A 27093-nucleotide genomic window follows, 5' to 3' on the forward strand; every position below is an offset into this window, starting at 1 on the left:
AGGGGTACCTTGATTATCACCTGCTGGGAATACAGCTTGTGAATGGCATCCAATACTGCCTCCCTGTCTGAGGGAGACGTCAGTAAAGCAGACTTTAGAAAACGGCGAGGGGGAGACGTCTCGAATTCCAATTTGTACCCCTGAGATACCACCTGAAGGATCCAGGGGTCCACTTGCGACTGGGCCCACTGCGCACTGAACTTCTTGAGACGGGCCCCCACCGTGTCTGCCTGTAAAGCCCCAGCGTCATGCTGAGGACTTTGCGGAGGCGGGAGAGGGCTTTTGTTCCTGGGAACTGGCTGTTTGTTGCAGCCTTTTTCCTCTCCCTCTGCCACGGGGCATAAATGAGGCGCCTTTTGCCCGCTTGCCCTTATGGGGCCGAAAGGACTGCGCCTGATAATACGGCGTCTTCTTAGGTTGAGAAGCTACCTGGGGTAAAAATGTGGATTTTCCAGCAGTTGCCGTGGCTACCAGGTCTGATAGACCTACCCCAAATAACTCCTCCCCCTTATAAGGCAATACTTCCATGTGCCTCTTAGAATCCGCATCACCTGACCACTGCCGCGTCCATAAACCTCTTCTAGCAGAAATGGACAGCGCGCTAACTCTTGATGCCAGTCGGCAAATATCCCTCTGTGCATCACGCATATATAGAAATGCATCCTTCAAATGCTCTATAGTGAGTAATATACTGTCCCTATCTAGGGTATCAATATTTTCAGTCAGGGAATCCGACCACGCCAGGCCCGCACTGCACATCCAGGCTGAGGCAATTACTGGTCGCAGTATAACACCCGTGTGAGAGTATATACATTTTAGGATATTCTCCAGCTTTCTATCGGCAGGATCATTTAGGGCGGCCGTATCAGGAGAGGGTAGTGCTACCTGTTTTGACAAACGTGTGAGCGCTTTATCCACCCTAGGGGGTGTTTCCCAAGGTGCCCTATCCTCTGGCGGGAAAGGGTACGATGCCAATAACCTTTTAGGAATTATCAGTTTTTTATCGGGGGAAACCCACGCCTCATCACACACTTCATTTAATTCCTCGGATATAGGAAAAACTACAGGCAGTTTTTTCTCACCAAACATAATACCCTTTTTAGTGGTACTTGTATTATCAGAGATATGCAATACATTTTTAATTGCTTCAATCATGTAACGTGTGGCCCTAGTGGAAGTCACGTTTGTCTCATCATCGTCGACACTGGAGTCAGTATCCGTGTCTGTGTCTGCCATTTGAGGTAACGGGCGTTTTAAAGCCCCTGATGGCGTTTGAGACCCTTGGACAGGCACAAGCTGAGTAGCCGGCTGTCTCATGTCGTCAACTGTCTCTCGTAACGAGCTGACACTGTCACGCAATTCCTTCCATAAGCTCATCCACTCAGGTGTCGACTCCCCAGAGGGTGACAACTGTATAATAGGCAATTGCTCCGCCTCCATCTCATTTTCCTCCTCAAACATGTCGACACAATCGTACCGACACACCGCACACACACAGGGAATGCTCTGATAGAGGACAGGACCCCACTAGCCCTTTGGGGAGACAGAGGGAGAGTATGCCAGCACACACCAGAGCGCTATATATAAACAGGAATACCACTATAAAATGTGCTTTTCCCTTTATAGCTGCTGTTAGTATCAAAACTGCGCCAAATTAGTGCCCCCCCTCTCTTTTTTACCCTTTTCTGTAGTGCAGGACTGCAGGGGAGAGTCAGGGAGACGTCCTTCCAGCGGAGCTGTGATGGAAAATGGCGCCTGTGTGCTGAGGAGATAGGCTCCGCCCCCTTCTCGGCGGCCTTTTCTCCCGCTTTTTTGTAAGTTCTGGCAGGGGTTAAAATACATCCATATAGCCCTGGGGGTTATATGTGGTGTATTTATGCCAGCCAAGGTGTTTTACATTGCTGCTCAGGGCGCCCCCCCCCCTAGCGCCCTGCACCCTCAGTGACCGGAGTGTGAAGTGTGCCTGAGTAACAATGGCGCACAGCTGCAGTGCTGTGCGCTACCTTGTTGAAGACTGATGTCTTCTGCCGCCGATTTTTCCGGACCTCTTCTTGCTTCTGGCTCTGTAAGGGGGCTGGCGGCGCGGCTCTGGGACCGAGCTCCGAGGCTGGGCCTGTGTTCGGTCCCTCTGGAGCTAATGGTGTCCAGTAGCCTAAGAAGCCCAATCCACTCTGCACTTCAGGTGAGTTCGCTTCTTCTCCCCTTAGTCCCTCGATGCAGTGAGCCTGTTGCCAGCAGGTCTCACTGAAAATAAAAAACCTAAAACTAAAACTTTCACTAAGAAGCTCAGGAGAGCCCCTAGTGTGCACCCTTCTCGGCCGGGCACAAAAATCTAACTGAGGCTTGGAGGAGGGTCATAGGGGGAGGAGCCAGTGCACACCAGGTAGTCCTAAAGCTTTTACTTTTGTGCCCAGTCTCCTTCGGAGCCGCTAATCCCCATGGTCCTTACGGAGTTCCCAGCATCCACTAGGACGTCAGAGAAAACTTGATTTGGACACTACAAAAGTATTGCAAGGGGGAGGGGGTGACAGACAATGCTGCTGGGCTGTGTAGCATACAGGACACTCTGCAGCAGAGCTGCACCACCACATTTTGGCGCCCTTTGGCAGAAAGTGAATTGGTGCCTCCCCTCCTAAATCCGAAAGAATGGACAGTACGCTGTGCAAAAATGTAGGGGTGTGGCTTCGTGGGGAAGGGGCGTGGACACACAGTAGTGCCACTTATACACACACTGCGCCAGGCAGAGCACGTTATAGACGCACTGCGCCAGGCAGAGCACGTTATACACGCACTGCGCCAGGCAGAGCACGTTATAGACGCACTGCGCCAGGCAGAGCACGTTATACACGCACTGCGCCAGGCAGAGCACGTTATACACGCACTGCGCCAGGCAGAGCACGTTAAACACGCACTGCACCAGGCAGAGCACGTTATACACGCACTGCGCCAGGCAGAGCACGTTATACACGCACTGCGCCTGGCAGAGCACGTTATACACACTGCACCAGGCATAGCACGGTATACACATTGCGCCAGGCAGAGCTTGTTATACACTTAGCACCAGGTAGAGCATAGCGGAAGGGGAGGCGGTCAAGATCCCGCTGGACGGGATCCCGGCGGTCGAAATACCGATGCCGGAATCCCAACCAGCACAATCCCGACATATTCTCCCTCCGTGGGTGCCTACGACACCCATAGAGGGAGAATATAATAGTGTGCCGAGCGTAGCGTGGCACCGTGCCCGCAAGGGGCCGCGTTCCGCTCGCCACCCCTGTCGGGATTGTGTGGTCGGGATTCCGGCGTCAGGATTTCGACCGCCGGGATCCCGTCCAGCGGGATTTAGTACTGATCCCAAGGGTGGAGGGGGCAGTCATTACTTATACACACAGTGGAGGGGGGGGGGGGAGTTATTATACACACAGGGGAAAGGGGGAGGGGACAGTTCTCACATCCCTCCAGTACTACCCAGCTTTTCTGCCCTGTGGAGCTCCTACAGGGTATAATGAAAGAGGGGAACAGGTTTCAGGGTGGAGGGTAAGAGGAGGCGATTACAATATAAAGCAGCAGGTTAGAAGCGGATGAACGGTGCGGGTCTGCTCCTGCAGGAGCTTCCCCATACTTCTCTTCAGCCTGACTGTCCTATTCCTGCCCATATCAACCTCATGCTGTATCACCTGCAGCCGCGTCTTTTCCCGCCACTTACCGCTGGCATCTTCCTACTTCCTCAGCAGTCTGGCTCCTGTAGCTCACCAAGGGGCACCGTGGATTTCCACATGTCACCAGCCTGCCCGCGGAAGTTACAGCCCTAGAACACACAACAGGCTGATTCCTGTCATGTGCAGGTGGAGCAGACGGTGAGGGAGGCGGGAGGCTCCATGGTCTCCTCCCCTCCCAAGGTCCTCCCTCTGCTGTCGTGGAGACTGAAACTGACTAATAGCTCTGCTGCGCATTCTTTTATTTTTGAGTCCCCACCATTAATTCTCGGGTAAAATACGCGCCGCAGCGCGTTTTTCGATCACAGATTTATTGTTTCACAGATTCTGTTATTTTACTCCCCCCCCCCAAAGTCTGGATTTGCATTGTGTCCAAACATTACCTAAAAATCGATGGTCTTTTTTACTGTCACTTGTGGAAAATGTAACTAGTGGGGGAATACTACTACTACTACCCACCGACCCCATTCTACTCTTGAAATACTAACACAATGAAGCAATCAGTTAATATTTAAAAATGGGAAAGAAAGCAAGAAAGCAAAAAGAAAGCAAGAAAGAAAGAAAGCAAGAAAGCAAGAAAGAAAGAAAGCAAGAAAGAAAGCAAGAAAGAAAGCAAGAAAGCAAGCAAGAAAGCAAGCAAGAAAATGTGTTGTGTCCCACAGCCCCAAAGCTTAACCAGCCCCAGGCTCAAACCCAACCCTGGTTTAAAAAATACAGGGGTAAAATGTCTAGGGGGTCCCCCAGATGTAATGAACCAGCACCGGGCTTCTTCTGCACCCTGTTGCTTACAAGTACTCTGTTTGGACATCCATCCACCAAATTTAGGTAATACTAGATTACTTATTTTATTGATTGATTTCGTTATGGAGATTTAGTCTTAAAATAAGAATGTGTTAAGTACAGGATCCTAAATGTGACCAGTTTAATGTGTATCCAAGATTTAGGTTACTCTTTATTCCCCTTTTACATATAGCATGTATGATTAGGGGTGCAGTGTGTCCAGTCTTTCCCCTCTCCCCAGAAAAGCCTGCGCTGGAGTATGACATGACTATCTACTAGACAAAAGGAGCTTGCAAATCTTCTCCAATAGATCCGCCCACCCAGTTTACAGTGAGTTTGCTGCGATGCATAATAAAGGTTAAGCCTCCTTTTGCTCTGCAGAGTATGCTCAGGCTTTCATTCTTACCTCTTGTAGTATCTTCAGTAGTTCCTCCCTTATTTTTAGAGCTGGCAAGCTTCGATCAGGGAGAGGAGTGAGCCACTCTTTAATTGCAGACATAACACCACTGTCAATGAAGGTTTCTTTCAAATCTTGTCTGATGGACAGATTAAAAAAAGCGAGAACGTTTTTAAACGTATGTACATAATATAACCACATAAATGTATCAAATCTATAAAAATACATACAATTTAGCAACAAATGCTACAGTAAGTTAAAAGCTACAGTAGGTGATTCGTCTGATCTATTTTACATGGATCTGGTCTTCTATATAGCCCACTATCTTTGCTCCCTGGAGCTCACAAGGTGACTGTCCTATATGGAAACCCCTATGTTCCTCCACTATGCAATGTTAAATGTGGAGATTCTTACTTTTTGAGATGCATTACTACAGTGGGGAGGAGGGTTAACTTCTTCAGTGCTGGTTTCTTGGTGGAGTTGAGGTTCCTATCCTCCTGTAACAAAATAAATAAGATAGCCTATGTAGGTGGAAATAAAATTAACACTTATTACCATGCTTGCCTACCTGACCCTCTCCATGAGGGAGAAAATGCTCTGCTCCTGGACTTTCCTGGTAATGTATGATTGCCATCACTTGTGGTGAGCTAGTTAATTGCTAAGAAATTAACAATGTCGCCTAGTGTGTGCGCTCATCGCTAACGATGCGCGCTCCCGCGCGCCGTTAACTACCCCCTCCCTCTGAACATGCACAGACGAGGGTGGTCCTCGTTAACAACAGCCATGCCACAGATGCAGCATGGTCGTCGTTGCTCCCTTCCCTAGCCTTTTATTTCAAAAAGATAATCTTTTTATTGTGCAAAAAAATGAATCAAATATTTTACCAGGACTATAGTTCCAGTGATCTACCTAAGATCTGACTTAGGAGAGAGGATAGGAGCATTCTAGACTGGAATTTACATGATATGAAATGCTGGAAGATTTGTCCTGATTACCAGTATCCCGAATAGCATTTGTATTGGGTAATAAGCATACTTGCCTACCTGACCCTCTCCATGAGGGAGAAAATGCTCTGTCCTTTCTGAGCTATATTGTTCACAATATCGCCTAGTGTGTATGGGGCTTTAGGTAGAACAGTGGAACTGTGGTCCTGGTAGACATAGGATTCTTGGTGATGGAAGTGTAGAAGGCTGCTTTATAAAATTGAAACTTTTTTTTGCACAATATAAAGAGGATCCCTTATTGAAACAAAAGTTTATAAAAAGGTATGTTAAATAATAAGCTCACATACATTGTTCAGATATAGATAAATAATCAACTCACCTCTGCTGCTTCAGTCATCTTCATAATCATAGCATTTACTACATCATCTGCGTCGCTTATGAAAGTGCCCCCATCCCGGTTCCTCCGCCGTTTACCGCTCATGTTCTTCTTCCTCTCTAACATTATTTCGAAGTCCGATTTGAAATCGGTCCTGAAAGAGATGCCCACCCAGAATATCAAACTGGTACTAGCTGTTCAGTGAATTGACCTAGGATGCGCAGCAGATGGCGTCTCAGTAAATGTGAGTAATAAGCTTACAGATGGTCTAGTAGTGTGAATGTAACCGTCTGGTATTTGTAGATCAGTTAAATAATAGGATTTTAAATACCTACCAGTAAATCCTTTTCTCGTAGTCCATAAGAGATATTGGGGACAGAATTAGTACGATGGGGTATAGACGGGTCCAAAGGAGCCAGTGCACTTTAAATTTCTTCAACTGGGTGTGCTGGCTCCTCCCCTCTATGCCCCCTCCCACAGGCAGTTATAGGTAAAACAGTGCCCGAAGGAGAAAGGACATACTCGAGAGAAGGAAACAAGATAACAAGAAGTGTGGTGAGATTTACACACCAGCACACCATAACATAACCTGGCCAGCAACTGAAAAACAGTAACAGCTGAACAGGAAACACATAACAGATAACCTGCAGAGGTCACCACACAGAGGGCGGGCGCCCAATATCCCTTATGGACTACGAGAAAAGGATTTACCGGTAGGTAATTAAAATCCTATTTTCTCTAGTATCCATAAGGGATATTGGGGACAGAAGTAGTACAATGGGGATGTCCCAAAGCTTCCAGAACAAGTGAGGAGACTGCTGTGGCACCGCCTGCCCAAACTGGATATCCTCTTTGGCCAGGGTATCAAATTTGTGGAATTTCACAAAAGTGTTCTTCCCCGACCAGGTAACAGCTCGGCATAGTTGCAAGGCAGAGACTCCACGGGTAGCCACACAGGAAGAGCCCACTGACCTTGTAGAGTGGGCCTTCAGAGACTGAGGAACAGGTAAGGCTGCCAACACATAGGCCTGTTGGATAGTAAGCCTAATCCAGCAGGACAACCCTTTTTCTGCGCATCATAAAGCACGAACAAGGAATCAGTCTTCATGACCCAAACTGTGCGCCTAACAGATCTTCAAGGCACGCACAACATCCAAACACTCCGGTGGAGACAAAGCATCAGAACAGGGCGGAACCACAATAAGTTGATTCAGGTAAAATGCAGAGACAACCTTTGGCAGGAACTGCTGTCTAGTCCGGAGCTCCGCTCTGTCCTCGTAAAAGACCAAGTATAGACTTTTACACGATAGGGCCCCCAATTCTGAGACGCGTCTAGCAGAAGCCAGGGCCAATAAACATCACTGTCCTCCATGTGAGGTACTTGTCGTCTACCGTCATCAGAGGCTCAAACCAGGAGGACTGTAGAAATTTCAACACTATATACAAAGCCCAGGGTGCGGTAGACGGCACAAAGGGAGGTTGTATGTGGAGTATCCCTTGCAAGAAGGTCTGAGCTTCTGGCAACACAGCCAATTTCTTCTGAAAGAAAATTGAGGGAGCTGAAATCTGGACCTTAACGGAACCAAGACGTAAGCCTTTATTCACACCAGCCTGCATGTAACGTCCCAAGTGAAACTCTGCAGGCAGATACGTGCACTCCTCGCACCAAGAGACATATCTCCAGATATGATGATAGTGTTTTGACGTCACAGGTTTTCTGGCTTGCACCATAGTGGCAATTACCTTTTTGGAAAGCCCTTTGTGAGCTATGATGTTGCGCTCAACTTACATGCCGTCAAACGAAGCCACCATAAGTCCAGGTAGATGAACGGTCCTTGCTGAAGAAGATCCTTTCTTAGTGGCAGAGGCCAATGGTCTTCTATGGACATGTCCAGAAGAGTTGCGTACCACTCCGGCGCAATCAGGATTGCTTGTACTCGGATGTCTGATCCGCTGGAGCACCCTTGGGATCAACAAAATCGTAGGAAATAGGTAGACCAGCCGGTAAGGCCAAGTCAGTGCATCCACCGCACTCGCCTGAGGGTCTCTGGTTCGCGAGCAGTAGCAGCGAAGCTTCTTGTTGAGGCGAGACGCCATCATGTGGATCTGTCGACAATCCGTTAAAACACCTGAATATGCAATACCCACTCTGCCGGGTGGAGGTCGTGGCGACTCAGGAAGTCCACTTCCCAGTTGTCCACTCCTGGAATGAAAATTGCGGACAACGCTCTTGCATTTCTTTCCACCCAGAGAAAAAATGTTGACACTTCTCGCATGCAGGCCCTGCTTTTTATCCCTCCCTGTCGGTTGATGTATGGCACAGCCGTGGCGTTGTCCGACTGAACCTGGATTGCCTGATCCCTGAGTAGAGGGGAGGCCTGAATCAGAGCATTGTAGATAGCCCGAAGTTCCGAAAATGTGGATCGGAAGAAGGGCCTCTTGGGCAGACCACCTACCCTGGAACTGCGCCCCATGGGTGACCGCTCCCCATCCTCTCAGGATCGCATCCATCGTGAGGAGGATCCAATCCTGAATCCCGAAAAGTCGACTTTCCAGTAGGTTGGAAGACTGTAACCACTACAGTAGTGAAATCCTAGCCTGGGGTAACAGCTGAATCATTCGGTGCATCTGAAGATGTGAACCAGACCACTTGTTCAGGACGTCCAATTGGAAGGTTCTGGCATGGAACCTGCCGAACTGTATCACCTCGTACGAGGCCACCATTTTTCCCAATAATTTTATGCAAAGATGAATGGAAACTCAAGCAGGTCGGAGAACCATGCGAACCATCTCTTGAAGTGTTCTCACCTTGTCCTCTGGGAGGAACACTCTCTGAGCTACAGTATCCAGGATCATTCTCAGAAACAGGAGCCTGTTTCAGTTGAGACTTCTGTAAATTGAGGATCCACCCGTGGTGAGACAGAAGTTGGATAGTGCGATCTATACGGAGCAGTAGAAGCTCCCTGGAACTTGCTTTTATCAGGAGATCATCCAGGTAAGGGACAATGTTGACCCCTGGACTCTGAGCTGAAACATCATTTCCGCCATCACCTTTGTGAACACCCTCGGAACTGTAGACAGGCCGAAGGGCAACACCTGAGACTGGTAGCGATCGTTCAATAGGGCGAATCGTAGATAGGCCTGATGAGGAGGCCAAATCGGGATATGGATGTAGGCATCCTTGATATCAAAGGACACAAAGAATTCCTATTGTTCTAGGCCCTTGATCACCGCTCTCAAAGATTCCATCTTGAATTTGAAAACCTTCAGGTAAGGATTCATGGACTTCAGATTCAAAATGGGTCTCACAGACCCGTCTGGTTATGGCACAACAGACTGGAATAGTAACCTTGTCCTTGCTGTAGCAGGGGTACTGGAACAATGACCTGGGACTGGACCAACTTGTCGATGGCCAGTAGTAGCGTAACACGCATATTGTCCAAAACTGGCAAGCCTGATATGGAAAATCGTTGGGGAGGAGCACCGTTAAACTCCAGCTTGTAACCCCGAGAGATAAGGTCCCATACCCAGGCATCTTGACAGGAACCATCCCAGATGTGGCTGTAGTGACGTAACCGAGCTCCCACCACGAGATCCCCTCGGGTGGGTGGGCACCGTCATGTCGAAGTCTTTGTGGAAGCTGAACTGGTGCTCTGTTCCTGAGAGCCGGCAACGGCTGGTTTCTTAGGATTACCCCTGGAGCCTCTAGCTGCATTGGAGGAACAATCTGGAGGACCAAAAGGACTGAGTAGGCGGTCCTTGGTAGGTACGCCTAGCAGGTGGAGGCCCCGAAGGGAGAAACGTATATTTCCCAGCAGTAGCCTTTGAGATCCATGCGTCCAATTCACCTCCGAAGAGCCATCACCTGTGAAGGGAAGAGATTCCAAATTACGTTTGGAATCAGCGTCTGCAATCCATTGACGCAACCATATGGCTCTGCGTGCAGACACAGCCATAGCAGTGTTTCGAGCATTTATATTGCCAATCTCCTTAAGGGAGTCACAGAGGATTCTTGCGGTGTCCTGAATGTGTTTTAGGAAAGTTACAGTAGTAACCAAGGTCATATCACCCGAAAGACCCTCCTGAATCTGAGTAGACCATGTATGAATGGCATGCGTCATCCAGTAACCAGCAATGACCGGCCTTTGAGCTACACCTGCAGCAGTGTAGATAGATTTTAGTGTGGTCTCTATTTTCCTATCCCCCAGGTCCTTTACTGTAAAAGAGCCCGGAGCAGGGAGCACCACCTTTTTAGAAAGGCGAAAGACTGAGACGTCTACAGCTGAAGATTCTTCCCAGAAATTCCTGCCTTCAGGGGCAAATGGGAAGGTATTTAAAAAAACAGTTTGGATACCTGATATTTTTTATCTGGATTTTTCCAGGCTAATTTAAATAAATCATCCAATTCTTTGGAATCAGGAAAAGTGACTGTCAGTTTGTCTGGTGGGAGGAAAAACGACTGCTTATCAGTAGCGTCCTCCAGGGGGAGCTTTAACACATCAATATGCCAATATGAGAGGTGCTATACCCTGTGTAGGGGTGGAATCCCAACTAATGGGATCCCCATCATCCCCATCCACCAGTACATCATTAGAATCTGATAGGATTGCAGGTAAAGATTTTGTGCACCTGTAGTAGACAGCAGGGGATGGGAAGCATCAGCCTTGGCAGTTTGGTTAGCCACTGCTTGTTGCAGTTCTTGTGTTTTATTGGCATTGGCAGTGAGCTGAGATGACATATCCGACATCATAGTTTTTATAGCCAACAGCCAGGAAGGCTCTGGACTCTCCCCCATGTTATCAGCATTTTGTGATGACTGATTACACTGCTCACATGAAATGGAGCCCAAACAACTAGGGGAGACTCTGTCATTAAATACATTGTGTGACTTCTGTTTCACTATAATGAAATACAGAAACAATACACATACAACACAGACTGAATACAAAACAAGCCTGCCCTATTGTATGTGAGAGGAGACACAGAAGAGAGAACACCAGCGCACCCAACACTGTACAGCCCCAGTGAGACTGTCAGCGTTTCATGTATTACTATAAAACAGTAATACTGCAGTACAGATAATTCCGCAGGAATGTAAACTGTGCACCAATAGCGTCAATCCCCCTCTACACCAGGTACCAGTGTTCCTGTGACCGTTTTGAGGAGCTGTATGAGGCTGCTGCTGCTGCTAAGGCCGAGGAAGGCGCCAAAATGCAGCTGAGCCCGCTCTGATGTAGCTCCGCCCCCCTTTATGGCGCTGGAGCTACTAATAAGTGTATGGCTATGTCTCCACAGGCTGTGTAGCCTCACATAAATGCTTGGTACAACACCTCCCGCCAGTCTCACGCAGGGGAACCCGCGTGTACCCCCCAAGAGGGCCCCCATATGCCTCACCCACGCGCCTGCTGCACAATGAACCGGGGGGGGGGGGGGGGGGGCACCGGTTTCTACTCACCCCGACGATCACCTTCAAGCTCTTTTAGGGGTGTGCGGCAAGCTGCAACAGCTAAGGCGCAGTGCCCTGCTGAATAAACAGCCCCTCACGACACTGGTCCTGCAGTGGAGAAGCGGCTCTGCACCTCATGTGGCCGGTAACCGTCTCCCCCCCTAACTTCCACGGCGCAGGTATGATGTTGCCCAAACAGCATACCGAAACAAGCAAAAGTTTTAAAAGAAATTGAAGAAAAACTCTGGAGCTACAGAGTATGCATCCTCTCCTGAGGGCACTTTTTTCTAAACTGCCTGTGGGAGGGGGCATAGAGGGGAGGAGCCAGCACACCTAGTTGAAGAAATTTAAAGTGCAATGGCTCCTTTGGACCAGTCTATACCCCATCGTACATATTCTGTCCCCAATATCCCTCATGATGCTAGAGAAAAGAGGTTATAAAAATTACCCTTAATGCCAATCCACATCAAATACCTAAATTGTACAAAGGTGGACTTTTCCATTACACAAAGTATTGCGCATTCTTTCTTAACTGCACGGTTGTTCATGAATTAATATAATGTTACTTTAAAGTAATTAGACTTAATTTTACTTACATTTTACCAGAATTCACATCAACATCAGAGTCTGAATCTGCAGCGACTGCTTGTTTTAAGGCCGTTGTCTTTTCTCCTTCCAAATCTTCTTGGTTAAAACCCTGCAAAACAAAGTACATAAAGCCCTGTATACTCATGTGCCCCCTCATCTAGCTAACCTCTTCCCTTGCAACTGAACATATTTAAGATTTCCTCCTGGCATATAAAACAGTATGGTAAATCAGGATAAATAATATGCAACACATATATAGCACCACAAGGAGCATATCTATTCTGCTGTGACATGAACACAGAGACATGACACCTAGGAAAGGACAAACAAGACACCGAAAACTAACCATTGTCTTTTTCTAACTATATTACACGTTAATACATACATATTATATTATATACAGTCAGGTCCATAAATATTGGGACATCGACACAATTCTCATATTTTGGGCTCTCTACACCACCACAATGAATTTGAAATGAAACACACAAGATTTGCTTTAACTGCAGACTTTCCGCTTTACTTTGAGGGTATTTACATCCAAATCGGGTGAACGGTGTAGGGATTACAACGGTTTCTATACGTGCCTCCCACTTTTTAAAGGGACCAAAAGTAACGGGACAATTGACTCAAAAACTATTTCATGGACAGGAGTGGGCTATTCCCTCGTTATTTCATCATCAGTTAAGCAGGTAAAAGGTCTGGAGTAGATTCCAGGTGTGACATTTGCATTTGGAATCTGTTGCTGTCGACTCTCAATATGAGATCCAAAGAGCTGCCACTATCAGTGAAGCAAGCCATCATTAGGCTGAAAAATCAAAACAAACCCATCAGAGATAGCAAAAACATTAAGGGGGAGATTCAAATGTTTGAAAAGTCAGTTGGGAGTCTTTTTTCCCCTATCTAATAGACAGGAAAAAACAGACACCCAACCGACTTTTCAAACATTTGAATTCCACCCTAAGTGTGGCCAAATCAACGGTTTGGAACATTTTTAAAAAGAAAGAACGCACCAGAGAGCTCAGCAACACCAAAAGACACGGAAGACCACAGAAAACAACTGTGGTGGATGACAGAAGAATTATTTCACTGGTGAAGAAAAACCCCTTCACAACGGTTGCCCAAATCAAGAACACTCTCCAGGAGGTAGGTGTATACGTGTCAAAGTCAACAATCAAGAGAAGACTTCACATGAGTGAATATAGAGGGTTCACCACAAGATGTAAACCATTTGTGAGCCACAAAAAACAGGAAGTCCAGATTAGAGTTTGCCAAACATCTAAAAAAGCCTTTACAGTTCTGGAACAACATCCTATGGACAGATGGGACAAAGATCAACTTGTACCAGAGTGATGGGAAAAGAAGAGTATGGAGAAGGAAAGGAACTGCTCATGATCCAAAACATAACACCTCATCAGTGAAGCATGGTGGTGGTAGGGTCATGATGTGGGCATGTATGGATGCCAATGGAACAGATTCCCTTCTATTGATAAAGTGACTGGTGACAAAAGCAGCAGGATGAATTCTGAAGTGTTTTGGGAAATATTATCTGCTCATATTCAGTCAAATGCTTCAGAACTCATTGGACGATGCTTCCCAGTGCAGATAGACAATGACCCGAAGCATACTGCGAAAGCAACCAGAGTTTTTTTTAAGGCAAATAAGTGGAATGTTATGCAATGGCCAAGTCAATCACCTGACCTGAATCCAATTGAGCATGTATTTCACTTGATGAAGACAAAACTGAAGAGAAAATGCCCCAAGAACAAGCAGGGACTGAAGACATTTGCAGCAGAGGCCTGGCAGAGCAACACCAGGGATGAAACCCAGCGTCTGGTGATGTCTATTCGTTCCAGACTTCAGGCAAAGGATTTGCAACAAAGTATTAAAAAGTGAAAGTTTGATTTAGGATTGTTTAGTTTGTCCCATTACTTTTGGTCCCTTAAAAAGTGGGAGGCACATATAGAAACCGTTGTAATTCCTACACCGTTCACCTGATTTGGATGTTAATACCCTCAAATTAAAGCGGAAAGTCTGCATGCAAAAAGCACATCTTGTTTGTTTAATTTCAAATCCATTGTGGTGGTGTATAGAGTCCAAAATATGAGAATTGTGTTGATGTCCCAATATTTATGGAACTGACTGTACATACACACACACAGACACTGATGCACAATAGCAATTTACAACCAAATGCCTCAATGCACAATTTAGATAATTCCTACAAAAAAACTGGTAACAGGGTAATGATGTAAAAAAGTTCTTAGTGAACAGTGCACTGACTAATGTGACCGTACTGTTATCTGAGAAGATAAAAATGTAAAGTTGAAGAGCCGTTTCAATGTGTTAAGGAAGGTGTGGCTAACTTGCTATACTATATAGGCTGTGGACTTCCCAAGCCAGCTGAGTGTTACAGTAAAGAATTAAGCAGATGGTCAACATCAATTTATACAGTACATTATACATTAAAATGCATGCACACCAGTATACACTGAATTCCAGCTAGAACCCCCACAGATACAGGAATCAAACTTATCTTACCGTAAATTCCTCCTCCTCTTCATCACCAGATTCTCCGAAAATATCTGCAATTAGATTTCTAAAGAAGAAATGGGAAATTTCTTTATCAAACACCTCTTAAGTGGTAAGAGGTTATAATTCTATCTTGTCAGGATCTCTGTCATTAGACGACTCTTCCTGCATTGAATTATAATGGATACCTCTTGGGCTCCATATAATCCAGCTCACTTTAACTATAATGGATACATTTTTGAGGCAGGGACACCTTTTATGTCAGAAAAGCTACTCCCATCAATGACAGATCTAGAAGTTAATGGCTATAATATGTAGTGCTGTAGCTTCAATGTATAGGCATATCTGTACAACATGGGAATTGCCAAATTAAAAAAATATATATACAATTACAGAAAAAGGAGGATTTTGGTACTTACTGATAAATCCCTTTTTCGGAAGCCATAGGAGACACTGGCACAAGTTCAAGACTGTGGGGTGATGAAGGTGGCTTATAGGGAGCTGGCACTTTAAATAAACTAAGAAGTGAAATAGGCTCCTCCCCCCCTTTATCCCCCAGTTATGAATTAGCCGAGGGGAGACGGGAACAAGAGAACAAAACTAAATGAGGGAAGAGAGCACATAACAGTTAAACACAACATAACAATGAAGGAAAGAGAACAGCGACTGGAGGGAGGCCAGTGTCCCCTATGGCTTCCGAAAAAGGGATTTAATCGGTAAGTACCAAAATCCTCCTTTTTCTGTCAGCCACTAGGGGACACTGGCACAAGTTCAAGACTGGGGACGTCCCAAAGTCTCCCCACTGGGCGGGAGATTGCTGAGGAACTTGCAAAACGAGGCGGCCAAAAGGTGAAGATGAAGCCGCAAAGGTATCAAACTTACTGAATTTGACAAACGTATGAATACTGGACCAAGTGGCTGCTCTACAGAGTTGAGACGTGGAAGCCCCCTACTAGCGGCCCAGGAAGGCCCAACTGAGCATGTACAGTATGCAGCAATGGATAATGGAGGCCGCCTAGATTGGTGTAGACAGGCTTGACGAATAGTCAACCGAATCCAGCGGGCCAAGGTCTGCTTAGTAGCAGGCCACCCTCAACGTGGGAGATCATAAAGCACAAATAAAGCATCAGACTTTCTTAAAGGTGCTGTTCGTTCCACGTAGATCTTCATCGTTCTCACTACATCCAGAGAAGAAGGTGTTCCAGAGTCCTCCTGCAAGGATGGTAACACAATCGGTTGATTGATATGAAAAGCTGACACGACCTTGGGGAGAAAATAGGATTTTGGTACTTACCAGTTAAATCCTTTTCTTTGTATCCATAGGGGGCACTGGAGTACTCTTGGGATATGGACGGCTTCCGCAGGAACAAGGCACTGAATATATAAATTTAGAACTCTCCTCCCCTCCATATCCCAGAGTACCTCAGTGTTTTTTACTGAGCCGAACAGGAGCTATAGAGAGGTTGACAATGGAGAATTACATATAACATAACGGACAACAATAAAGTGGACACACAACGTTACTGACAACTAAACAGTTGACACCATAACCGATAGAACTTGATAATTTGAACCAGTCGGTGAGAGTGTGTTACCATAAGATCCCCTGAACTTACCACAAACCAGGTAAAACTGCTCTGGGTGGGCGTCCAGTGCCCCCTATGGATTCAAAGAAAAGGATTTACCTGGTAAGTACCAAAATCCTATTTTCTTTTTCATCCACTATGGGTCACTGGAGTACTCTTGGGACGTACCAAAGCTTCACCCGTGGGCGGGAGAGCTGTTTGGCACCTGTAACACTAGGCGGCCAAAGCTAGATGCTGATGCCGCAAACGTATCAAACTTGTAAAAGCGCACAAACGTGTGCACTGAAGACCATGTAGCCGCACGGCAAAGCTGCGTCGTAGAAGCTCCACGACCAGCTGCCCATGAAGTTCCCACAGAACGTGTGGAATGAGCTGTTACTGATGTAGGCGGCTGTAACCTAGCATGAAGGTAAGCCTGACGTATGGTCAGTTTTATCCATCTGGATAAGGTCTGCTTAGAAGCTGGCCAACCCATCTTGGCAGCATCATAGAGAACAAACGTATCCGTCTTACGAACTGTAGACGTTCGGGATACATAAACGCGTAGTGCGCGTACCACATCTAAAGTTCCAGAATCTCCTGTTAACACAGGAACTACTATTGGTTGATTGATGTGAAAAGATGACACTACCTTTGGTAAGAAAACGGGATTCGTCCGAAGTTCCGCTCTGTCATCATGAAACACCAAATACGGTGGCTTGCATGACAAGGCACCCAAATTTGAAATACGCCTTGCCGAAGCTAAGGCTAGGAGAAAAATTGTTTTCCAAATGAGAAACTTAATATCCACTTGTTGTAAGGGTTCAAAATATGAAGACTGTAAGAAATCTAAAACCAGATTCAAGTCCAATGGCGCTGAAGGTGGAATGAATGGAGGCTGTACTCTGAGGACACCTTGCAGAAAAGTGTGTACCGACGGCAATAGAGCCAATCATCTTTGAAAGTAAATTGACAATGCAGATACCTGCACCTTTGGTGTAGATAAACGCAGTCCTCCATCTAACCCCGTCTGTAGAAATAGCAAAAGACGTTATAACTTGAAAGATGATGTCGGAAACTTCCAAGCTTCACACCAACCTATATAGGCACGCCAAATTCTGTAATAATGAGCTGCCGTAACTGGCTTCCTAGCTCGTATCATGGTTGGTATAACCGATTCTGGAATGCCCCTCTTCTTAAGAGGGCGGTCTCAACAGCGGGGTAAAGAAACGGACCCTGTTGTAACAGGTCCGGACGTAGTGGGAGCGGCCAAGGATCGTCTGCGAGTAGTCCGCGTAGATCCGAGAACCAAGCTCTCCGAGGCCAATGAGGCGTCACTAGTATGACTGTGGCGGACTCTCTTTTGATCCGTTTTAGCAACAGAGGGAGCAGCGGAAACGGTGGAAACAGATACACGAGGCTGTAAGGCCACGCGATTGTGAGAGCAGCCACTGCCTTTGTATCTCGCGTTCTGGACACATACTGGGGTGTTTGGTGATTGTGGCGAGATGCCATCAGGTCCACTTGAGAATAACCCCACCTCTGGACCAACATGTGAAACACTTCGGGATTTAATGCCCATTTTCCTGGATGAAAATCCCGACGCTGAGATAATCCGCCTCCCAGTTGTCCACTCCCGGAATGAACACTGCCGACAATATCACTTGGTGATGCTCGGCCCAACTGAGGAATCGAGACACTTCCCGCATTGCCATGCGGCTTCTCGTTCCTCCTTTGTTGATGTACGCGACCGCCGTCGCGTTGTCTGACTGCACCTGGACAGTCTGAGACCGAAGCATGTGCACTGCTTGTCGTAGCGCATTGTAAATTGCCCGTAGTTCCAGGACATTTATAGACAGCAATCTTTCGTGATCCGCCCAGAGACCCTGGAGCTGATAATTTTGAACTACAGCTCCCCAACCTCAGACTCGCGTCCGTCGTTAGAATTATCCAATTCCAGGCGCCGAACCGTTTCCCTGTGGTTAGATTGTGTACTTTGAGCCACCAGAGTAGAGATACCCTGGCCCGTGGCGACAACCTCACCCTGTGGTGAAACTGCAGATGCGAGCCCGACCACTGTGCGAGCACATGCAGTTGAAACGGACGTGAGTGAAATCTTCCGAACTGAAGCGCCTCGAAAGCCGCCACCATTGTGCCTAAGAGGCGAATGCACAAATGTACCGAGACTGTGCGTGGCTTGAGTACTAATTGTACCAGATGACGAATAATCTGTACCTTCTGCTGTGGTAGGTAAATTCTTTGATTTACCGTATCGAGAATCATACCTAGGAATTGAAGTAGTTGAGACGGAATTAGATTGTGATTTCTTGAAGTTGACAATCCAACCGTGCTGAACTAGTACTTGGTACGTTTAGCAACGCCTGTTGGAGGCGCAGCTGTTGAGACAGAGCTTTGATGAGCAGATCGTCCAAGTACGGAACTATTATCACTCCCAGGGATCTGAGATGAGCTATCATCACAGACATCACTTTGGTGAATACCCGAGGCGCTGACGAGAGGCCAAACGGTAGAGCCTGAAACTGGTAATGGTTCCGCCGTATTGCAAACCGCAAGACCCTCTGATGAGGTGGCCAAATCGGAATGTGTAAGTACGCATCCTTGAGATCCAGCGCAATCATGAATTTCTGTGGCTCTAAACCTGCAATTACTGACCGCAGAGATTCCATCTTGAATCTGTAGTAAGTGACGTACTGATTGAGGCCCTTCAAGTTCAATATTGGCCTGACCGAGCCAGCCGGCTTTGGTACCACAAACAGACTGGAATAATAACCCTGACCTTGTTGGTGTACAGGGACCGGAATCAAAACTGCTGAATCCAGCAGAGACTGAATGGCAATTTGCAGAACCGCCCTCTTGTCGTCCGACACAGGCAGTCCTGTCTTGAAAAACCGCAGTGGCGGGAGACAGTCGAACTCAATTTTGTAACCTTTTAACACTAAATTGCGGATCCACTCCTCTGTGGACGTCTGGAACCACGCCAACTGGAACGTCTGAAGGCGTGCTCCCACAAGTGGAGATCCAAGATTGGCTGGGAGTCCGTCATGCCACTGGCTTGTCGGTGACCTTAGCGTCTTGACGACTGGTGTTGGTGTGTTGGAAACCACGCCCTCGACCTCGTCTACCAGGCGTGGCTGTTCTTCTACCACGGCCCCGAAAGGGCTGAGGCCTAAAGCATTTGAACGCCGGGCCAGAGTATTTCCGTCTAGGTACCCGTGGCCTCAGAAATCCATTTGTCCAAGTAAGGACCAAACAACTTCTCGCCACTGTAAGGTAACGCCTCTATACCTCTTTTGACCTCCGCCACCGCCTGCCAAGAACGCAGCCAGAGTGCTCGTCGTGCTGTAACTAGCGACGATGAAAGGCGAGAAGTGAGCTGACAGACGTCAGTAGAAGCTGTACATAGATAATCAGCAGCTTCCCAGATTTGATCAGCGAGAAGTATAAGGCAGACTTGAGTTCTGTTATCCATACCATTGGCGCCTTAGTTACCCAAATGCCAACCAACCCAGGTCTAAGCAACACTCCTGCTGCTACATACATGGACTTTAGCATAGCTACTATTTTACGGTCTGAAGGGTATTTAAGCGTAGTAGCAGTTGGTACTGGTATGGTTAATTTCTTTGTAAGTTTAGACACAGACGAATCCACCAATGGCGGATTCTCCCATGTAGCTGTCACAGACTCTGGAAACGGGTAACTAGACTTAAATCTGCGAGGTATAGAAACAGTTTATCCGGATTCTTTCGTGTTTCCAGTAACATATTAAGAGATTCCGAAACAGGAAAACACATTGGAGTTCTCTGTCGTTTAGTAAAGACGACTTCATCATTTGTCAGAGGCTCCTCAGTTTCTGTAAAGTTCAGAGACTGACGCATCGCTCTGTCAAAAACTTCACTATATGACTGCTGGTCTACTTCGCCCTCCTCACCCTCATCTTGCGCAATGAGGTCTGGCATAGAACCGTCAGAATGCAACATAGCAGAAACTGGTAAATCATAAGACAAATGAAATTTATCCCTTCTACCCAAAGTGGACTTGGACTTTTGGCAAGGCTGAGACCCCTCCTTCTAGCGGTCTCACCCTAGACTCAGATCTTGCCGCTTCCCGCTCTTGTCGAGCGGCGGCCAAGTCTGATTGCAATGCAGCCATGACATCTGCTAGCATAGCCCATGGAGGGTCCGGGGATGACACCGGCATTGAAACCGGAGCCGAAATTGTATTCGTAGTCTTACAGACATTGCAGTGAAACTGCTTTTTTGTTTTTGCTGGTGCCTTACTCATTATGCAGACAGACAACACAATATACAAAGACAGACAACTTGCACGACTCAGTAAAATAGTACTAAGGTGTGTCTATATATATATATCTGGCCAAGAGCAGTGCACGTGGCCAGTACTATATGAAATCTGATCTCAAATTCCCACTAACACCCCTGCGCCTCCGGTGGAGTAGAGATGTAGTTCAGGAACGTACTGGAATCACAACAGGAAGAACAGGAAGCATGGTTAAAATGGCCCCCATGCCATGCTTATAGTTAAAACACAGTACAGGGTATAACTTTTGCAAACAGATATAACCTGGGAATAATCCTGTTAAAAAAGGCTTAATAGCCTACGCTGTTGTATAACCCATGCAGCGTTCATACTGCTGCTGCTATGGGCACACTTCTCCCCCCTTGTGTGTGACTCACTCCTCCTCCTCTCCCCCCCCCCCCCCCCCCACCCCCGTGCTCCATGTACCGCTGTCTATTAGCGGGGAGCGGGTACACGGAGCCGGGGAACTTACATCCGGGGAGCGATGGTAGAGGGAGCGCGCTCCATAGAGCCGTGGAGCGGCGGCTATGTGCAGCCGGCGCGGCTCTGTTATCGGCGGGACTGAGCGGGTTCGGCATCCGTTCACAATCAGCGGCAGCGGGCGGCTGGCTCACATAGCGGCGGTGTCCTGGTAGCGGCGGTGGGCGGCTCACATAGCGGCGGGTGGCGCTTCACATACAGTGTCCCCACACAGCGGGGCGACAGCGTGAGCTGACCGCCCCGTCCCCAACATACCTGGACGCCTGTGGTGAGGGGCTATGACGGGGCTTCTTCTGTAAGCTCCGTCCAGCCTTTCCTGCAGGTAGTCCGCATTTGGCTGTGAGGGAGCTCTTTTTAGAGAGGACCGACACGCCACAGCTGCTTGTAGCAGCTTCCACTATCCCGGACCCACGCCTATTGGAAGGGGGGAAGGGATGTGGAAAATGTTTTTAAAAAATAAAAATAAAATGATTCAAAAGAAGTGTGGTTAAGCTCCACACAACCCTTGTTGCTACGTAGAGCACAGAAAAAACACTGATGTACTCTGGGATATGGAGGGGAGGAGAGTTCTAAATTTAAATATTCAGTGCCTTGTTCCTGCGGAAGCCGTCCATATCCCAAGAGTACTCTAGTGACCCCTAGTGGATAAAAAAGAAAAGAATCATGTGTTCTTAACGCAGCCCTATCAGAATGAAAAATCAATTAGGGGGCTTACAAGACACTCAATTCAGACACCCTCCGAGCTGAAGCTATGGCTAGGAGAAAAACAGTCTTTCAAGTAAGATAGTTAAGATCTGCTTCTTCCAAGGGTTCAAAACAGGGTGACTGTAGATAATCCAGCACCAGATTTAAATCCCAAGGAGCTGTAGGAGGAAAAAATGGGAGTCTGTACCCGAAGGACCCCTTGTAGGAAAGTTTGCACATCCGGTAGGAGCGCCAGGCGTTTCTGAAAGAAAATCGATAAGGCGGATAGCTGAACTTTCAGGGATCCTAGACGAAGTCCGGAATCTAAACCTGCCTGAAGAAAGAGCAAGAACCGTGAGAGACGAAAAGAGTATTATTGAAACACTTTTTGATCACACCACAAGATAGAAGATCGCCAGATGTGATGGTAATGGGCTGCCATAAACGGTTTTCGTGCCCGCAACATTGTGGGGATCACACATTCCGGAATCCCTTTGAATTTTAGGATGTCTGCCTCAAGAGCCTTCCCGTTAAACATAGTCGTGGTAAATCTGGATGCACAAAGGGCCCTTGTTGGAGTAGATTCATATGCAGAGGTAGAGGCCAAGGATCGTCCGGTAGCAGAAGGCGCAGGTCTGAAGACCAAGCTCTCCGAGGCCAATCTGACGCCACCAAGATCACAGTGATTGACTCCAGTTTGATTCTCTTGAGAATTCGAGACAATAGAGGGAACGGAGGAAACACTTATACTAGTTCGTACGGCCAGAGCATCTACAGCTTCCGCCTGAGGATACCGTGTTCTGGAGATGTATCGAGGAAGCTGATGATTGAGATGGGATGCCATGAGATCCACCTCTGGACACCCCCAGCGCTGTGTCAGAGCGTCAAACACCTCTGGGTGGTGTCCATTCTCCCAGATGTAGATACTGATGGCTGAGGTAGTCTGCTTCCCAATGAGCTACTATTGGAGTGAATACTGCGTTGCGTTCTGCCCATTGGAGAATGCGTGTCACCTCTCGCATCGCTTGGCGACTGCGAGTTCCTCCCTGCTTGTTTACATACGCTACCGCAGTCGCGTTGTCTGATTGAACCTTTACCGCTTTGGATCGAAGGACTTGGGCAGCTTGTACCAGGGCACTGTAGATCGCTCTCAATTCAAACACATTTATTGGCAACAGTGATTCCTGTGGAGACCAATGGCCTTGAAGCCCAACACAACCGCGCCCCATCCCGAGGCTGGCATCCATCGTTAGAAGCGTCCAGTCAAATACACCGAACCGCATGCCTGCAGTGAGATTGTGCAGTTGGAGCCACCAAAGAAGTGAAAGTCGCATTTTAGTATGTAAATGAGAGATGGTTCCTGTGAGCGCTACCGCGGGGGGGAAATCTGCGTCTTGAAACAGATTAAAGTAACCTTCGAAGCACATGCCTCACATAGGGAGGAATCAACACTCTTAAGGTGGGCACACACTGGCCGATATATCGGCCGTTCTCTTGAACGGCCGATATATCGCGGGTTCGTCGGCCAGTGTGCAAGGCCGATAGGTCTGTGAACTCAGTCGTTCACAGACATATCGCGTCAGCCCCGCAGCATAGCCGACGACCATTATATCTACCGTTATATTGGCGCGTCGCTGTGTGTGTACAGGCGGTCGGCCGACCGCCCGTACACATGCTGCAGCAGCCGGCGGCGATTGACAGCTGAACTGGGCGAGCGTGTGTACACGCCCGCCCAGTTCATAACGTCAGTCCCCGACGGATCAGGCAGTGCGTATGCTCAACACACTGCCTGATCCGTCCATGGATATATCTGCCGATCAATTGATCTGCAGATATAGGTATCAGTGTGTACCCACCATTAGTAATATATACAGTGCAGGCTCCTTTCGGACAGTCCGTAGTAATGTGCACCTGTCTGTTTACAGTGCAGATTCCTGAGGAGAGAAGCAACAATGTTACCATTGACTGAGCTGCACAAGGTGCTTTTGATTGGCAGGTTAAAAGCCTGCCAACTCCACCCCCATCCTATGCAGAGGCACCACTCATCAAGTCCTCATGCGCCATTTTGAGTGTGCTTCCAGAATTAATAAATTATTTGCCTGTTATACTATAATCCACTCCCATGCTTGGGCAAGCATCAGCGGCTGCAACTGGGATTCCTGCTGCAGCGCTGACCAATGTTATCTGTGTCAGCGCAGCAGCACAGGACAGAGGAGGGGCGGCGCAGTCGCTGCTAGACGCAGCCGCATCAGGTACACCTTCGAGCGTGTCCGTTACATTGAGATAGGTGCACGCCCGCCGTTCAATTTGTCCCCCCGCTACCGCTCTGTGTATTGTCAGCGCGGCAGTGAAGGTGATACACACTTAGAGGGGAGGGAGGCGGCACTGCGCTGGACGCGGGTGCCGCTGTGCTCCAAAAAGGAGCTAACTCACCAATCCAAATGCCCCAGGATGCGGCTAATTCAGAAAGGACAACACTTCTCTGATAAGAGCTGTTCCTATTGCAGCTGAACGCTGCTAGTGTGTTACCCGGATACCACTTGTCTCATAAGTGGTGAAAGGTTCCTGAGGCAAAAGGGAACTAAATCCCTATAAGAAAGTTGAAACAAAATAAAAGTAAGAGTATAAGTAACTGAGCAGTGACTGACTCCCTCAGCACAAATTCAAAACTGAGGGATGATGGGGGATAGAGGGAGAGGAGCCTGTTTCACCATTTAAAGTGCCAGCTCCCTGTAAGCCACCATCATCACCCCACAGTCTTGAACTTGTGCCAGTGTCCCCTCGTGGCCTACAGAAAAAATACAGTTATGAGAAGAAGTGTCAAGCAGGTAGTCAGTGTCTGCTCAGTTAAAGAAGAATATGTATCTTAATGCAGCAACCTGCGGCAGAGGAGTGAAAAAGCATGGTGGACTTGCTTACAGATGTGTCCTCATACACCTAGCTCTATACATCATGCGGCACGAGTGAGCCGTGCCAAGCGGTGTAGTCTTTCACATCTATCGCTTAAGTCAAAATCAGATGCGATAAAACCACTCCACGAGACTGCACCAAGTAATCTGATATGCGACACTTGTATATCTGTGTGTGACGGAGACTGAACCTGTATACAAAGCACAATGGAACTTGGCATGAAAACAAGCTGCAGCCACTACAACGTAGCGCCTTACATACAGATTAATACTTCGTCACACATAGATATAGAAGTGTCACATATCAAATTACACAGTGCAGACTGATGAAGCAGTTTTGTATCATTACATTGCAACTAAGACTCACTTTCAAGGGAAAAAGCTGCTTGGCGCAAGCAAAACCGCACAGTACCGGGAACTACAGCAATAGTGTATGAGTACACTTTTGTATATGCAAACTCTCCAGTAATTACATGTATATTATTCAGCTTACTAATGAGTTTTTATATTATATTCATGTCATTAGGAAATGATCTGTAAACACTAAACCATATGAGTATTTCAAATAGATCTTTTCTAACTTTCAATCATACTGGGCCTGACGCAGACTGCATACACCCTTGAACTTTGTTATTAGGAAATAAGTGTAGATCTTTGCCTGTGTTCAGAGTTGACAGCATCTATGCGGCTGTGCCGCACCTATACATCTGCTGGTGAAGTAGCAGTCACTACTTCAATTAATATTTGCACCATTCCTAGAACTGGTGCAAGAGATCATAGTCCGCAATTTCACTGGCACACCGTCAGAGCACTTAATCTACGTGCCAGGTGCCACCAAATTACACCTGTTAAGCTGTAAGTGGAGATGTGGCCGAGATATGTATGGCACAGCTTGGCACATCATGGCAAAAATCTCAAGATTCCCTAAAAAAATAAATTACGTATAACTCCGTTCCATTATGAGGAATAGGAGAAATATTTTATCTGACTGAGGAAGCCGCAAATAGTTTCTACAGGCGGGGAAACGCATCTAAATCGTCTGTAAACTTAAACTGTTGGAGTAATCCAGACCCTGTCTCTCAACTGGGAATTCCACTTATCTCCAGATATGGCTCAATAAAAGGTTGTAGCACCAGAGCTGGGAGCTAATGAACACTTTATTTACCAGAGAGAGGAATTGGTAATAAACACATGCTGAATATTACTAACATGGCCATGTTTAATTAACAATCACTCTGCATGGAAAAGTTTGACTAAAAACTGCTCAGTTATTTGCATGATTACTAATATCTGATAAAGAATATATACTACTGCCTGCTAAGTGACTAATTGTCTAAGCATCGGACACTTTTCAGCTGGATACAAATTCTCTAATGAGAAACACTGCAGTGAATGCTTGATATAAGAAACTCTGTAGCAATAGCCTGCTGAAACCTAGAAAACACCTGGCACTTATTTATAAGTAAATACAAAGGATCTTATTGGAAGAGAGCTACAGCGTCACTGAAAGGAATCTTTGCGTTTATAATGAGGTGGATGTAATTATTATATATGCATGTATTGTGATTTTTGTAAAGTTACACTATCAGCTAAAGTTTACAGAGAGCAATTATCTTTTAAAGCATAGGTCTGCAAACTCGGTCCTCATTACCCCACACAGTGCATGTTTTGCAGGTAACCCAGCAGGTGCACAGGTGTATTAAATACTCACAGACACATTTTAAAAGGTCTGCAGGTGGAGTTAATTATTTTACTTGTGATTCTGTGAGACCTGCAAAACATGCACTGTGTGAGGTAATGAGGACCGAGTTTGCAGACCTATGTTTTAAAGGTTATAATTTTTTTTTATTATAATCCATCAGAGCTATCCGTGTTCTGTTTTGTATTTTATGATGAGATATTACAACTAGCGAATCAGTTGCCAATTATTCATGACAACACTTAGGGGTATATTCAATAAGAGTTGGATCCATTTCAACATGCAGTTGCCGCCGCTGCACTGACCATAGCGGCCAGGGGTGCAAATTGCGGTGGCCGGCGGGGGGATTAACGGCGGCGGGTGTGAGCAGGACGGAGGGGGGCGTGAGCAGGACGGCTGGGGGCGTGAGCAGAGGTCGGCGGCCGGCGGGAGGAGCTGGCTGTGGGGGGAGGCGTTGCAGGGAGAGAGGTGCCTGCGGGCGGCAGGGAGAGCCAAGAGCGGCGGCCGGTGCTGGCTGCGGGGGGGGACATGTCTGCGGCGGTGGGGGCAGGCACTGCAGGGAGAGAGGCACCTCTCTCCCTGCAGCGCCTCCCCCTGCCGTCGCAGACATGTCCCCCCACAGCCAGCTTCTCCCGCCGGCCGCCG

The 27093-nt window shown here is 47.3% G+C and overlaps 1 protein-coding gene across 2 annotated transcripts in view; it reads right to left on the bottom strand.

Moving 5' to 3' along the window:
• The window catches only part of LOC134909212 (protein IWS1 homolog), a 236963-nt gene that overhangs the window by 143517 nt on the left and 66353 nt on the right, over positions 1–27093 (bottom strand). For both annotated transcript variants that reach the window (XM_063915863.1, XM_063915864.1), the window contains exons 5-9: positions 14786–14843; positions 12253–12353; positions 6214–6364; positions 5305–5387; positions 4900–5029 (exon numbers count right to left, since the gene is read on the bottom strand). In XM_063915863.1, coding sequence (XP_063771933.1) covers positions 4900–5029; positions 5305–5387; positions 6214–6364; positions 12253–12353; positions 14786–14843 — 523 coding nt within the window. The remainder of the gene's footprint in view (positions 1–4899; positions 5030–5304; positions 5388–6213; positions 6365–12252; positions 12354–14785; positions 14844–27093) is intronic.

This window comes from Pseudophryne corroboree, chromosome 4, assembly GCF_028390025.1.
Source record: "Pseudophryne corroboree isolate aPseCor3 chromosome 4, aPseCor3.hap2, whole genome shotgun sequence".
Taxonomy (NCBI): Eukaryota; Metazoa; Chordata; class Amphibia; order Anura; family Myobatrachidae; genus Pseudophryne; species Pseudophryne corroboree.